General features: G+C 39.2%; 1 protein-coding gene across 3 annotated transcripts in view; it reads left to right on the forward strand.

Annotated features, from left to right (window-relative positions):
* Positions 1-16,438, forward strand: part of TTC38 (tetratricopeptide repeat domain 38) — a 33,901-nt gene that overhangs the window by 15,408 nt on the left and 2,055 nt on the right. For 2 of the 3 annotated variants that reach the window (XM_061476453.1, XM_061476454.1), the window contains exons 2-13: positions 2,992-3,069; positions 3,539-3,620; positions 3,947-4,118; positions 5,101-5,274; positions 6,536-6,611; positions 7,740-7,859; positions 9,407-9,466; positions 10,541-10,579; positions 11,388-11,469; positions 12,906-13,071; positions 15,886-16,045; positions 16,319-16,392. In XM_061476453.1, coding sequence (XP_061332437.1) covers positions 2,992-3,069; positions 3,539-3,620; positions 3,947-4,118; positions 5,101-5,274; positions 6,536-6,611; positions 7,740-7,859; positions 9,407-9,466; positions 10,541-10,579; positions 11,388-11,469; positions 12,906-13,071; positions 15,886-16,045; positions 16,319-16,392 — 1,283 coding nt within the window. The remainder of the gene's footprint in view (positions 1-2,991; positions 3,070-3,538; positions 3,621-3,946; positions 4,119-5,100; positions 5,275-6,535; positions 6,612-7,739; positions 7,860-9,406; positions 9,467-10,540; positions 10,580-11,387; positions 11,470-12,905; positions 13,072-15,885; positions 16,046-16,318; positions 16,393-16,438) is intronic. The other variant, XM_061476455.1, reaches the window with a different exon arrangement.

Genomic DNA, 16,438 nt, shown 5'->3' on the forward strand with positions numbered 1-16,438 from the left:
GCACTCTCCTGCAACAGGCATCACAGAGTCTTTTCTGGAATTAGAGAGAAAGGTTGTGGGAAATTTGTGTAATACAACTTAAAGTCAGCTTCTGTGGGAAGAGCAGCTGATAATGTTTTACAGTGTCTTCTGGCTGAGTTTTACCTACTTCCTTTCCCTCTATTGTGGATTTCTTCAGTCACAGTCTGATATATGAGTACAGACAAGTCACAGGGCATGAGTGTACCAGGTAGTCTGGGCAGGACCACTTGTGTATGATGGAGAGGACAAGGGTTGCCAGCTGTTCTGTGCTCTTTGGTTCTTGGTGACAACAACTGATTAGGTTTGGAGCAGATACTTTCTTTTTCTGAGGAGTCAGCAGCTGTTACAGGGTGGTTCTTCCCTGCAGCTAATTGTCCTGGTATGCCAACAGGAAGAGCCTTGCTGCCATCCTCCTGTTGGCAGAGTGTGAGTCTTCCAGTGAGGAATGAGTTATGTGGGCTGGAGGCTTGGCAGAGCAGAGGCTTGCTAGAGTGGGTAGAAGTAGCATGTATGAGAGAAACGGTGTTGTTTTCACGTGCTGGGGATGGGGCTTTGCAATATTAAGGCTTTGTAATATTGGGGCTGGGGTTACGTTACTAAGGGAATGAAGGAAAGGGTTTGAAATACCATGACTTAAACCAGACACACTGTAGTTAAAGACAGCGTCATCTTTGGGCAACAGACCCACTCTGTGGTTAAAAAGAATACTATCTTTGCACAACCTATGAACCTAAGCTGGTGTAAACTGGTTCTGTAGTTAAACAGTAAGTTGGGGGTATCGCATGTATGCCAGAGAGTTATAAAATCGAACCATAAAAGGAGATAAATAAGAGGAAGGTGTGTACGAAATTGAGTAAGGGGAGATGTAAACAGAGGTGGGACAGTTAGCACGTAAATGGATAGGCTGTAAACCTTGGAGTACCCAAGCAATGGGGAAACAAGGGAACTTGTGGACGGGATAGGAAATATAAAAGTTCTGCCTTTGCTGTGTGTGCCTACTTGCTAGGACACCCATTTTTGCAAAAATGCTAATAAATAGCTGCTTTACAGCTGTGTCTTCCCTGAGCTTTTACAAGAAAAGTTTTTATCTAGAGACCATTTCTCATAGCATGTACCTCAGCTAGATCAGCAGTGCCCTTAATCATGGGTGCAGGCCCTTTTTTTACTAACCCTTTTTCTGCTGTTTTTTCTGATGATACAGAAACGTTTTCATTCCTAATAATTGTAACATTAAGAAATCTCAAAACCAGATGACATTTTCTACTTGGCAAGTACCTTAAGCTGTTGTGCAAAACGGGCTGTGGCAAAGAGCTGCTTCAAATGGAGCATCTTCAAATGGAGCATGACTGGTGATGAAAGTGGCTCCTGGTCTATCTTTTAGGGCACTGTGAAAGATAGCCTGTAAGTAGCAGGCCTAACTTTGCTACTCTCTTGATTTTTCTCTCTACACTGTTTCTGGATACAGCATGAATTGTAAAGAAAATCTGTAATTTTATTTTCAGGTCTAATCTTTCAGGCTTGTAATTGGAACACTCAAGTGCTTGAGCTGCTGGAATGTGAGCCTTTAATCCAGTCACAGTGGGAAAGCTTTAGAATATATTAACAAAGATCTCATTGCCTAGGTACTTAAAATTTGTGAAAGTTGGGTCATTAGAACCAGGAATTATGTTAAAGTGTAAAATGAGATGAGCTGAATTTTTGCAGCATCTGCAAGGACTAATCTCCTGTTAGGAGGACTCTAAAATTGGTTTGCCTCGGGTCTTTTTTAATGTCTATCCTGTATGTTCTCTGTTCTGGAAAAAAAGTGATGCTGAAGTGATTGGGGCAGCTTCTCAAATGTGTGTATGCTTAGACAGGAATGGATATGGTGTGCTGAATATAAATTTGTGCTTGAGAAACAGTTGTAGAGGTAATGATGGTTGCAGTATCAGAATACTGAATGATGAGTGATTACTGGAAATAAACCCAAACATATTAAAAATATCTGATAATAGATTGCTGAGGGAAGCACCTCAGCTTGTGAAATGACAGGCTTTGTGGCTGTGTGGCCATCCTGTGTAGGGGAGAAGGCCTGCAAACAACTGGAGTTTACATGCCTGTTTGCCTGAGTTACTTAATAGAGCAGTCATGGAGACAGTCATGAAACAGGGTGCTGCCAGCTCAGTTCCACCATTCTGGCTAATGAGCTGTTTTCGTTTTTCGGCAGCTAACCAGGAGATGTAGCACCTCAGTCAGTGTTGCATAGCTTCTGAAGAAACTGCCCGATTTCTGTGGTTGGTGAAGCGCTGGCACAGATTGCCTGGAGAAGCTGTGGCTGCCCGGTCCCTGGCAGTGTTCAAGGCCAGGTTGGATGGGGCTTGGAGCAGCCTGCTCTAGTGGAAAGTGTCCCCACCCATGGCAGGGTGTTGGAACTGGATGAGTTTTAAGGTCCCTTCCAACCCAAACCATTTTGTGCGACCCCTTTTTGTAAGGCTTCTGTACAAATCTGTGGCCCAAATTCTTTGTTCTTTAACTCCAGCGACTTGGTGGATTTGCTCTGCCAAGCTGTTCGGCCTGCAAGATACCTGAAGTATTGATTTCAGTTCTAAAAGAACAGGGTTTTATTTTACCATGTCTCTACTTCACATTAGGTGTGTCTGCAGCAGGGGGACTAGCCAAAACTTGAGTTGTAATGAATTAAGAATGAGTCTCTCATAATGAGATGCGTAACCCATCAAGATCTATTATATGTTACAACTTTTTGTTACTTTATTTCCACTGCTAACCCCAACTAATTGAATCCTTATATGTGACTACAACAAAATAAAAGTTCGTGTGTCTGCTCATGCTGTCCTTCCAGCTTTTATTTATTTTTTTTTTTAAAAGCATAGTTGACAAAAATACCGGTACATGATCAATTTGAAAACCTGTTGGAGTAGTTTGGAAAACAAGTATGCAAAATGAGTGTGTTTGTATCCGTTTGTTTTGCAGGCCTGGCAAGATGCTGGACTTGTCCTGTCCACTACTAGCAATGAAGCCTGTAAGCTATTTGATGCTGTGTTGGCACAGGTATGACCAAAAAGTTTAAGAAAATGTGTTTTGAAGGAATTTGTGCATGAAATAGTCTTCGCTGTAGTTCACCTTCAAATTTCTTATCAACTGTGAGAGCCTCAAAATCAGGCTGCCAGAGGATTTCAGCCATTAGCAGGCAGCAGAAAACCCTCCTGGCGCAGGTCTATGCCAGGTGCTGCCACTGTGGGGAAGGTCCCAGCCAGCATGCTTGTGCTGCTTGATATTGGAGAATCAACCCATTAACATAAACCACATAGAAATCCAGGGTATTAGTTCTGCAGGTGGCCAAACTGTCTTGAAGAAAACTGGTTTTCTGGTTTGCTACTATGCTAACCCTATCGGAATGCAATGTTTGTCTTTTAGTCATTTGCATTGCTTGCTTTTGAATTTTAAGTGCCCAGGAGAACGAAATGAAGAGCAATATCATTGGGCATTCCTTGACTGCCTCTCTCTGTGTCTCTTCCAGTATGCAACCTGGACCAATAACGAGAGCCTTGGAGGTATTGAGGGATGTCTCTCCAAGTTAAAAGCAGCAGATCCAAATTTTAGTGAGTATAACCTTTAATTCATAGCATACAAAGTGTTGGATAATACCTGGTGTCTTGGTGTGATGGCTTAGAGAATTCTGTAAGGTGTCTTCAGAATCTAGAGCAGGCTGGAGTGGTTTTGTGTGTTTGGGCTTGTTTTCTTTTGCCTTCAATTTCAAGTCCTTTAAATGGCTTTCATGAAAAGCCTCTAAGAACTTTAGGCTTATAAGACTTTCTAGACCCCTGTGAGTACAAGTCAATCTTTTTCAAAATAAACAACTCTTATGTTTATGTAGGGATGAATGTAGTGCTGTACAGTTCAATTTGTAGTGTGTTGCTTTCCATAGCAATGGGACATGTGATTGCTAATGGTTTGGAGCTGATTGGTACTGGAAGTTCAGTGCGGCTCAACAAAGAGCTGGACAGTGCAATGAGAACGATGATGATGCTTTCAAAATCAAAGCCACTGACTGAGCGAGAGAAGCTTCATGTATCAGCATTGGACATGTTTGCAAGTGGGTAAGTTTGCTGTCATCTCATTTAAAGGACTCTGAAGAGTTTTAGCTACCACATGTGGAAGTGACAGTTGGCAGTAGTGTTGCCTCATATGCACTGACATCTAGCAAAGGGTGAGATGTCAGTGGTTGTCCTTCACCTTATCTCTCCATACTGTAAGCACCATGACTAGTTAGTGAGCAGCACTGTAGAAGGGGAAGTGCTCTTTTGCCATTGCTTCATATCATTAAGGACTCCATGTTTTAAATGTCATAGATCCATCAGTGGAATAGTGGTTTAAGACTAGGATGCTAAATGTTTGACTACAGTAGGGTCCAATATAATAGAACACAGACTTGTATGCACAAAAGCAAAGCTACAGACTTTTTTTCTCTCTGTTGTCTCCCTGTGTCAAAAACTATTTCCCCTGTAAAACAAGAAGACAGCAGAGGGTCAGAAGTGCTGTAAAGGCTCATTGTTATGTTCAGTATAATGAATTTATGTGCACTTCAGAAAGTATGGGCTAACGCTTCACTTTCATTATTTGTCAAGCAAACAGGTGAGCATGGATGTACCTCACATACTTCTTAACAAAGGTAAAGAGGAAGCTACTGAAACCCTGTTACTATGGATTTGTTTCTCAGTAGAAGGGAAGGTGTCTGTGAATGTGAAGTTAGGCTAATTGTGGTAGATCTCTCTCTGTAAAAGCTATTCAACCCTGTAGGAAAATTGTTAGATTTATGGTTTAAGGTTGTTTAATTTTCCTTGGGTGTTACAGTGACTTGTAACCCAAGGACACATCTTTCAGAAGAATTCCCAGAAGGTGCTCAGTGTAGATAGTGCCATTATTACTTTAAAAAGACTAAGAAATTCCATCAAAGAAAAAAATCCAAACATAATTTGATGTTGAATTTTGTATTTTTCAGAATAGCATGAGTTCAGAACTAACAGTAGAGACATGTGTATGTGCCTTCTTGCAGCAATTAAAATACTTTTTTATTTCTAGACAGCTTCCAAAAGCTTGTGATTTATGGGAGCAGATTCTGCAGAGCTACCCAACTGACCTTCTAGCCCTCAAATTTTCCCAGGACACTTACTTCTACCTGGGATATCAGATACAGATGCGAGATTCTGTTGCCCGGGTTTATCCTTTCTGGACACCTGATATTCCACTAAGTAGGTGGGTCATGCTTCATTTTGAAAACTGCTCTTTATCTGGTGTGCGCATACTTTGTGCTTTCTAAGTTCAGACACATCTAAATAACAGGATCCATTGGCAAACAGACATGTAGATAAAATCAAGGGCATATAAGTGAATTAGACCTGGCCACAGCTAGAACATCTTTCCTGTATCCCTGTTGACACTGTTGTTTTTCTTAAGTGAGCTGAGGCTCAATTAGTAAATTTTGCTGTCAAATACAGCACATGACATGTATCCCACAGGATAAAATCACATCCTCACTGAGGGCAGTGGCAGAACTCTTTTGAGCTTTTATGGGTACAGTGTTTCACTTGGGGATCACATTGTGAGTGATAGAGCACAACAGTGGAAGGAAGAAAGGAATTGTAACTTGGAATACCCAAGTGTAGTTCTGAAATAAAACTTTTGAATATACTTTAACAGCTGGTGCAGCAAAGACTGAGAGGAAGGCAGAACTTTTTAAAATGTCTTTAGTTCAGACCTGAACTTTTCAGTTTCCCAGAGTTAGTTGAGGATAATCCAAATCTATTGACACACGTGAATCATTAATAAAAAGTAATTTGGGATGAGTTTTTTAGATTATTTTCTTAAAGGATAAAACCCTGGCAAGTACCCCTTATCCTCAAGCTTACAGGTATGTAGAGTTAGCGCGTTAATTGATACATGGGCAAAAAATAAATCAACTTTTACTCATCTCGATCCATGGAATAAATGTTTTGCAACATACCCCACGTTTTAATAGTTCCTGTGCTGTAGGAGTTTGAAACCAAAATCCCAACAGATATTTTGAGAAGCACAAACATATCCTGTGGTATTTTGCAAGCTATGAATTTGCAAAAAAAGCATTTCAATATTTCTTAAAATGACTGCATCAGGTATGTGTGTAACAGCTTTTGAGATGCTCAGATAGCTCTGGTGACAGCACTGTCTCGCTTCCAGCCTCTTAATTGTGCATCTTGCAGCTGTTACGGAGATCAGCAGATGTTCTGTGTGACTCTTAATTCCAGTTTATCCAGCTGTCAGAATACTGGTGACGTACATCTTGTTACTGTTTCCTGTGCTGGTGTCTCTGGGCCTTTCATTTCCCCTGAGAGCTGGCTAGTTGTTCTGTATTCTGCAAACTTAAACCCTCATTGTAACTTGCATGTTTTGAGTTAAATGCTATTTGAATATGGTTTTCAGTCCTAGATGAAATCTAGTTCTAAATGGATGGTGTGCTTTTTTTCCCCTTTTTACTTAGCTATGTGAAGGGCTTCTACTCTTTTGGACTCATGGAAACAAACTTCTTTGATCGTGCTGAAGAGCTTGCCCATGAGGTAAGCTGCCTGCTACTGGTGCTAAAAGGTTTCAGAATTCTTAAACATGGTCCCTGTCTCTAGGTGGTGGTTTGCACAAATTCACGACCTGACTCTCTCCGTCATCCCAGTTGTTAGTAGAAGTAGCAAAGAGATAAAGCTTAACATGGAAATGCTTACAGTTTCATGAGAGACTATTAGTAACTGTTCCTTAGAAAGGTTTGCACACCTTTGCTATACAATGGCAGTTTCATCTTGACTGTATTTCCTTCATTTGCTTATGAACATAGCTTGTCAGATGGTGTCAGAACACCACTTTAAAATCCATTTATTATCCGATCTGCTGTTTCCCCCCCAGTATAATTGACTGTATACTCCCGCTAAAGAATGTTGGATTGTTTTGATGTAATCTGCTTTTGACAGTCCATCCTCTTTGGATTCCCCCTCCTTTATTCCCAGACGATTGTTTCTGGATTATAGCACAGTTAACTTTACAGTGTTCCTGGGGATCAATATTGGCTGGTCTATTTCATTTTTATGAAGATAGTAATTATGCTTGACTTTCTCCAGTCCTCAGGATTATCCCTGTCCTCCAGGAATCTCAGTTATAATTAATTTCTCATGGGTATTTTTGCAAAATGTCTGTTACATCAAGTTGCTGAAAGTGACAACAAAGACTAAATATTAACATCTAACATTTACCAGGTTAATAGTTAACCTTGCAAAATGCCTAAAACCTAGTGGGAGTTGTTAGAGCCAGAAAGAGGAGTTTTCTGAATGTTCAGAGCTGGCTGTGTTCTTGAAAAAGACACGGTTACCTGCAAGGCACTATGTAATGGAATATATTGTGCCTGTACACACAGTTCTTTCACAGCTGGTATTGATGCATGTCTGTGAAATAAAATATCATTTGATAGTCTTCATCAAAGCTTGCATTTTAAAGTGTTCTGCAGGTGTTAATCTCTATGCCGTAGAAGCTGGGAAGTGAAGTCAACCAATAAACATTGTCTTCTGTCCAAACTAAATTTCCAGGCTGTGGTTAGTTGCAATGGTACCTGCAGCAAGTAAAAAGTAGTCCCTTATTTCTGTATCAGCAGTGTTAAATACTGTTAAATAAAGTTCATAAGCTTTCCCTTTTTTCACTTGCAGGCTTTGGCTATAAATAAGACTGATGCATGGTCTGTTCATACTATAGCTCATGTAAATGAGATGAAAGCAGAGGTGAGGAAAGGGTTAGAATTCATGAAGGAAACGGAAACCAACTGGAAGGTAAATATTCTTGTAGCATCTCTGAAAAACCTCCTTTTAGATCTCCTTTATCTCCTCCAGCCAAGTTCTCGATTCCTCTGCATGCAGTTCCTTCCTATCTGCAGACATATTACAAGCAATGCAAAGTTTGCATATTAGAAGAAACCATCACTTGAGGAGCTGTTATTTATCTGTGCTACTTTTGAAGCAAGAGGCAGGAAAAAATGGCATACTGTGAGGGACACATAGCTTGGACCACTTTTAAGTCATCATTCCTACAACTACCAAGATTAGAAAAATGGTTTATTTTGCTTGCTTCTCCACCCCGTAAAAAAATCAGGTACCATTTAGTTTAATGTATATTTCAACCCAAAATCAAAAGGGGCAAATTATCTTACCAGAGAGGACTTCTCTGCCAGTGAGGTTTACTATTAAATGGCAGTGGGTCTTCTCCCGAGCTGTTGTGGTAAGTTCTTATAGCCTGCTTGTATTTCTTTTAGTTATCTAGAAGCCTATTCTCCTGTAGCAGTTTAATCTCGTTCAGAACTCAGAATCAGCAGCAGTAAAAAGGTTTTGATGTGTTTATGATGTAACCACATGTTCTTGTTTGTATGACATTTGGAATGATAGTATGATATTAAACTTGATATTTTCAGGTTTCTGCCAAACACTTCACTACTTCAGTTGCTCAGGTTTGGTTTCTGATTTAATATTAAACAAGTAAAGATTAGCAGAATGTTTATTTTAGCCCCATAAAGCTCTGACATGTGCTGGGAATATTACAGATGTTACCACGAACATGAAGATGCTTTTTCCACTTGTAAGAACATTAAGTTTAGCTACAGCACTGGGAGAGAGAATGGGAGGAGGGCCATGAACATTTCTGGTATTTTAATTTTCACCAGAGGATTGTGAAATTATATGCGTGTTTGTCTATTCTCAATGCGCTCACAAAAATGAACCGCAATGACATTGTCTTGAAGTGCAGGCTGGGGAAGAGTATTGGAAGTTTTGGTGCCAGCTGAAAAGGACAGTGAAGAGTTGGTACAGTCCAGCAAATATTCACCTCATCTGATGAACTGCCAATGTGTTTGCTATCTAGTGCAGCTTCTGTATTCTCTAGTAGAACACGGTTACAAAGTGATTCTCTATGTCTGAGATAGGTGTCTAGATGGGCAGGATGAATGGCCCTCTTAAGGTGGGTTTCTTTTTCCACTATTTAGGTTACTTTACACAAGACACCTAGGTTTTAGATGGGATTTTTTTTTTCCCTAAGGAAAAAAAAAGTTGCAAAAGAGTGAATTCTGGGGCATCCAAGTTAAATTGTTCTCTGGAAAATGATGTGGGGGAAACCTTGCTTTTGAGGTGTCTGCCTGAATAGCTGCAAGAGCAAACATACCAAATGAGATGGTGTCTTGGCCAGCCGATTTAAAGTTCTTGTCTCTTCTGTCTTTTCCATCTGGTGAAATACTCATTTTTATTGAAGAAGGAAACAGAAATCTGACTAGATATGTTTAAATGGAAAGTTACTTTGTAAATAATGTTTTCTTTCTTTTCTTTTTCCCCAGAACAGCGATATGCTTGCTTGCCATAATTACTGGCACTGGGCTTTGTACTTCATTGAAAAGGTATGAGATATTTTCATATAGGTGTTCCGTGCTTCAGATAGGTCATTCACCTAATGCGTCCTTTTAAAAATGAAGGCCTAACATTTATAGGTTTTTTTTTCAGCTGTTTAAAGGGGTGTTTTTCTAAAACAGCACAATGCCATGTTTACAAGCTAGTTGTTATTACAGTTATTTTGAGAACTTTTAATTACATTGGTCAAAGTTCCAGGATCTTTGTTAGAATGTTGAAAAATTGCTGTGAGATTATTGCATGTTTGAAGATGAAATAGTCTCATTAATTACACTTGGCACAGTTATTTGATAGAAGGATTAACTTGGATCTCTGATTTTAAGCAAAAATCTCTTCAAATTCAGTATGAATTTGTTGGTCCCAAAATCTGACTAAAAGAAAGAGGCGGTAACTCTAAGTTTGGTCACGAATGTCATTATTTTTTAATGTTAGTAATTCTTATTGTTCAAACCCTTTAAAAAATGGTTGCAGTTTTACCCAACCTGTCAGGTTGCAATACAGAATTCCCTTGGATTTAATAATACTTAGCACTTGTGGGGTTCAGTTCATTAGGGAGACAAATGTGACAAGAGAAGGCAGTGTACTTTGGGTCAGAAAACAGTAACTTCCTTGTGGTCAGTATTATTAACATAGAAGGAGCATTATTCTTGATAGTAGTCTAGTACCCTGTTTATATTGCCACCTTCTATGTGTACAACATTTTTGTAGCCTTCTTAAAATTATTTTTCTTCCTACCTTCTTGCATACACCATGGGATGCACTAACTTTTTGCAAAAATCCCTGAAAGGAACATTAAAATGAGAGGTAATACCTTGTCTTTTTCCTTCATGTGTACCTAGTGTTAAATGAAACCTAATTGTACTGAATATTTTGCCTAGTAAATCCTGGTTTATCTCAGACTTCAGTCTTTCTTTTAATACCTTGGTTTGTTTTGATGAAGTCATGAGGTGGTTGTGAGGTAGTATCATGACATTATAATTGTATGTATGTCTTTTGGTTGCTACCAGTCACTTCTAGTTACTGTATCTGACTGTTAATCATGCAGTGCTTCTTTGCTTTCACAGGGTGAATATGAGGCTGCTTTGACAATTTATGACAATCATGTGAGTAGGGCCTTTTTCTTCTTTACCGAGAACTAGCTTAAAACTGTGATATGTGCTTTCTTCCTTCTGTATGAGACTTAAACCTATCACAGAGTGTCGTATATGTTTGTATATTGTTTACATCTGTTGTTACAGATTTTAAGGGAAAGTATTTCTGAGTGGTTTTGGGTAAAATGCCCAAAAGACTCTCATGTAGTTCAAGTGTTTCTTACACTTGTGCTTGAAAGAGCTACAATGGCAATGTTGGTACTGTTTGTTTTCCTATAAAGTCTCAATGTGCCTTTACAAAGAACTGAATTTTGCATGTATGGCACTAAGTCAGCATAAGCATATCTTTTCTTTCCTGGCTAATTTATTATAGTTCTTCACTGTCTAGATTTCAAGGCAATCTTTGTAAATAAGCAATATCAAACTCTAGGATAACGTGTCTTTGTAAGGGTTATAAAAATAGGGAAGCTATAGAATAGAAATACATAGAATAGAAAGCTGCTGGGCTGTCCTGTCTACTAACCTTGCCAAAGTGAAGTAATACTTACGGCATTTTTTTTTTTGAAAAAATGGGATGCCTTGGTGACTCTCCATACTTACTGAGTTTGACTTCATAACAGGAAAAAAACAGCACAAATGAAGCAGCATGTTTGTCACTGCAAATTGCTGTATTCAGGAAGGATGCAATTAGGGCTATTGCAAAACAGGTATTTTTCAATGCATAAAAAGATAATACTGTACTGTGAAAACAAGTTTGATTATCTGACTAAGTTCCCACTAGCACGTCAGTTGGGCAGCTTATGAATATCTGTGATTACAGATTGCTCCTCGGTGTCTGTCAAGTGGAAGTATGCTGGATATAGTAGATAACTGTTCAATGCTGTACAGGCTTCATCTGGAAGGTAGGATATCCACCTGCCATTTTTTTTTTTTTAGAGCTGTAATTTCTCCTCTTTGCCTGCCTTGCATTTTTAAGAAGTATTGAAATACACTTAACAGAGTGAGCTTGGTCAGTGTTACAGAGGAATTCTGTTACAGAAGAAAATTCTGCTCTTGCAAAAAGCCTGAATGTGAAATTCATAATGTCTGTAACCTTTGTTCTTCCCAAGAGCTTCTTTTTTTTCCACCATGCCACTATGGTGTATCATTCAGCTCAAGCTAGCATAGGTCACATACTTTTTCCTTGAAAAATTCACTTCAGTTGTCCCTGGAGATTGGAGGCTGAATGATCAAGTACATAATCGTCTAAAAATCTCTAGAGCTTCCTTGAAGTAAATGTCATGCTAGATGCTTAACCTCTTATTTTGATACTGATTGAAATTGCTAGTATGTATGAATTATCCTCTGGCTTTTGTGTACTCTGCTAACTCAGTGGCATTTCTCCTTTACTTTTTTTAAGCTAGTGTTTATACACTAGAGTTCATGAAGGGGAGGGGATGACAGGCAGATGGACATTTACAGTATTCTGCTAAAGCATTAACGATACATTGGCTTTGCTTATGAAATCCATCTTGTCACTCTGTTTTTTTGATTGCTACAGATGCTTCACTGGAACCTCATCTCCAAGAAGACATAGAATCGTAGAGTCATACGATAGTTAGGGTTGGAAAGAACCTTAAGATCATCTAGTTCCAACCCCCCTGCCATGGGCAGGGATGCCTTGCACCAAACCATGTCGCCCAAGGCTCTGTCCAACCTGGTCTTGAGCACTGCCAGGGATGGAGCATTCACAACTTCCTTAGGCAGCCTGCTCCAGTGCCTCACCACTCTCACAGTAAAGAACTTCTTCCTTATATCTAATCTAAACTTCCCCTGTTTAAGGTTTAACCCATTACCCCTTGTCCTGTCACTACAGTCCCTAATGAAGAGACCCGCCCCAGCATCCTTACAGGCCCTTTTCAGATACTGGAAGGCTGCTATGAGGTCTCCACGCAGCCTTCTCTTCTCCAGGCTGAACAGCTCCAACTTTCTTAGCGTGTCTTCTTACAGGAGGTGCTCCAGTCCCCTGATCATCCTCGTGGCCCTCCTCTGGACTTGTCCCAACAGTTCCATGTCCTTTTTATGTTGAGGACACCAGAAATGTACACAAGAGCAGTGCCATAATAAAGCCAGAACCTCACATAATGCAGTCTAGAATATTTGTGATAAATTACTGATAGTCAGTAAACTCTGCCCAAATACTGCATGCTGCAGCTGAGCATTACTGTATGCACTTTGCCATTTTACCATTTCTTGAGTTTAGTAGCAATGCTGTTTATGCTGAGTGGCTGAAAGTATATTGCAAAGTCATGCTTTTGTGTGTAGTATTTGTACTGAGACAAACACTTTTTACTCTTAGGTGTAAAGCTTGGAGACAGGTGGAGCAATGTTCTCCAGCTGACAAAGAAGCACAGCAGAGATCACGTTCTTCTGTTCAATGATGTACATTTCTTGATGTCCTCACTTGGAGCCAAAGACCACAAAACTACTGATGAGCTTTTAACAACTCTTCAGGAGCTTGCCAAGTAAGCAAGTGAATGGAAGTATTGTATTTAATTATTTTATCCTCTATTTAACTGTTTTATCCTCTGATAATGTCTCTGGCTTTGCTTTGTAAAGCAAAGCACTTCAGCATGCTCTTTGCTCTAGCATGTCACTGGAACATGTCTGGTTCAAGTAGGTCAGTCTCCAGTTGGGAGATCCCTGTAATTATTCATTTTTTGAGTTAATGTCTAGAGGGGTTTCTTACCTTGCTAAGCAGAGATCTCTTATACTTGAAGTCATGGACACCAACTGAACAGTTGCTATCTGTTCCCTTTCAGTGGGTTCACATTAAGCTATGTTACGTACAATGAACAAAGTATTTCACCTCTATATTAGTAAGGGTATTCAACAATGTACTTCAGCTGTCTATGGTGGTTCTTTTTTATGGCTCTGGTTTGAAAGATTCTTTTATAATAGAACATTGGTAGTGATATTCTGGTACCTAGTGTTTGATGTGTGAGAAGTACCTCTGCAAGAAACTGAATTTCAAGTACTGCTAAAGTAAAAATAGAGAATATTTTGCTTGCAAATTAAATTATTGGAAACATTTGAATATTTAAGTATTTCATCTAAACAATGTTATGTTTTTTTTGTGTTCCCTTATGTATTAAATAACTGTAAATTGCCTAAAGTTTTTGAAGGGGTTGATATATATAGATGCTTTAAATGCAATTCCCTCTCCCCCATTTTACCTCTGTTTCATCATCTATTGCTTCACTTGCCTTCAAAAAGGAGGGAGAACTGAAATTGTCACTATTTGTTCCTGTAATACCCATCAATCAAAAGTAATAAAAAGTAAACATAATTTTAAAGAATAGTTACAAAACCAAGTAACTGTCAAATCAATCTTAAGCATGTCTGACTAAAGTAGAAAATGGTAAATATCTTTTATAGAAGTACATAAATAGATGTAAGAATATATAAAGTATTAAAACTACACATGCACACCGCTTCAGGGAAGCTTTAATAAACATATGCTACTTATCCTTACACCCAGTGCTTCCTTTTGCTTGTGTGTTGAGCCTTTTGTAGTAATTCAGCTGTACATTTTTAGCTGTAGGTGGAAGTACTATAAAGTTTAGTTTTATTATTTGAGGAAACAGACTGTGAGATGAAGGGATCATATAAAGATTAGGTTAGTGGAATAATTTATGTGTATCACAAGATGTAACAACTAAATTATAGCTAAGATGGGTTTTGTATGTGTTTCAAAAAGCAGTCATGAAACTTTGGCGCAAACAACAGTCATCCTTGGCTTTTCATTAATATTTTTACCCAGCCTTTGCAATTTGAAGTTGACAAGAATTTTTTTGGTGAGGTATTTCCTGGCGCTCTCTGGTGGTTGCTGTCACGTGCTTACTTTTGGGGATAGAAATGTTACAGTTGATGCAGGGGATATGTTGTTCTTCATGAACCAACGCGTCAGATCACTTGAAAGAGGAAAAAAAAAGAATCTTCTATCTCTGTGCATTTTATCAGAGAGCTGGAGCCAATGTTTAAGTGAAGAATTGTTTCATCATTTTCTTCATTAGCCATCTCAAACTGCTTACTTAAAAGGCACGTCTCTTGTGCACTTCTAACTTTCCAGGGTGCCATGTTTTGCTGAAGAATTGATAAAACACGTAGAGCAACACTGCATACTGAAAAGTCAACATTGACCTAGTGGAAGAAATGGGAAGTTTGTAATACTGACTCAAAAAGGAGAACACAGAGCATCTCTGTGTTTGGTTAATTTAAGGTACTAGCATGGGAGTGTGACTCTTGGCTGTCATTGCAAGCACTCAAAACAGATGATAGTGACTAAGGCTCCTCAGTGTTAAAGACTTAATTGGAAAACTTTAGTACAGAAAAATCTGTATTAAACAACAGTTGTAATTTAAAGCATTGAACTGTGCACTCTGTTCTCAGGAATCACTTATACTGCTTCAGATAGAAAGTCCTCCTGTCCTCGTATTGCCAGCCAACCTTCTGGCACTGAAATGGCACTACCTCTAAGGCCTGATCACTGTCAGCTGCTGCTGTAGCAGTGGAAAAACAAAGTTCCACATTGTCCCAAAACCAGCTCTTTAGCTACGGTTTGGTTACTTTATTTTTTACTCCTTTTTTTTTTTTTAATATTGGCAGAGGTGCCCACTAGAATGTCTGTGTCATTCTGCAGGCATATTGTCATGCTCTCTGCCTCTTCCACTCTTAGGTGGGTTAGGATATAAGCACTAAAACAGGAAAGAAAAGCCAGTATCTTCAGAGCTAGCTAAAATCTATTGCTGTTCATGGGTGTAGAAGCAGTCTGTCATGGTTAGAATGAAAGAAACTTTGAGAGCTGTCATGGGGAGTATAGTTCATATTAGAAAGATGGGGAGGCAGGCACTGTGCTTTGTGGCAAGCTCTTTGCAAGGACTGATGGCCACTTTTGGCGAGGTGAGGACAGTCAAAGAACTAGCAGCAGGATGTTCTGATCAGATCATTTGACGAGAAACTGTGTAGTTCTCACTTTTCTGACCAAAGCTGTTCATTGCAAAGGCAGGAGGGGTTGGGCTTGGGCCTGGGCCTTTTGCAGCTCTGTTCAGAAGAATGAAAACCGATTTCCTGGTGACTAACAAAAGGATGAAAGTAACATAGCCACAGCGAAAGATACAGAATCGTAGACTGTTTCACTTTAATGCAGGCTGTCTAAATGAAGTACCTGAAACATCAGGCTTTGTACAGTAAAATAAATCGTGTTTATGATGGAGTGACACTGAAATATGTGTATTCATAATTGACTTACAGGAGTTAAACACTTTCTCATTCTACAGAGCACCTTGTGAAGACCACGAGCTTTCCCTGGCACCTCATTTGGGGTTGCCACTGTGCCAGGCATTTGTAGAGTTTGAAAATGGAAATTGTGACAAAGCTGTAGACCTGCTGTACCCAATCCGTTATCAGCTGATCGAAGTAGGAGGCAGTAATGCTCAGGTAAAGAAGATCAGTAAGACTTTCTGATGCTACTTAATTCTCTTTCAGTAGCCTCCGTTAGGCACTTGCATTATTAACAACCCTTCATTCTTGAAAAGTGAAAAGCTAAACTGTGCTTGTGACTAAATTCTGTTTGCAAACACTATCAGCAGTGTTGGCTGTTTATATTTTCTTGTTGATACCTTTCCTTCCTCAGTGGTTTTAATAATTTGGAAAACAAGACACTGTAACCAGCAGTACTTCATAAGTTACTTACTACTCTGTATTTTTCAGAGAGATGTTTTCAGCCAGTTACTGATTCATGCAGCTCTAAATTCTAAATCACAAGCCAAACAAAACCTTGCAAGGTGAGTATTTTTCCTGCTAGATATTTGGGGAAGTAGTATTACTAAA

Source organism: Pezoporus flaviventris, unplaced genomic scaffold, assembly GCF_033815535.1.
Source record: "Pezoporus flaviventris isolate CSIRO_AGI_PZ_B2104156 unplaced genomic scaffold, CSIRO_AGI_Pfla_v1 ptg000096l, whole genome shotgun sequence".
NCBI lineage: Eukaryota > Metazoa > Chordata > Aves > Psittaciformes > Psittacidae > Pezoporus > Pezoporus flaviventris.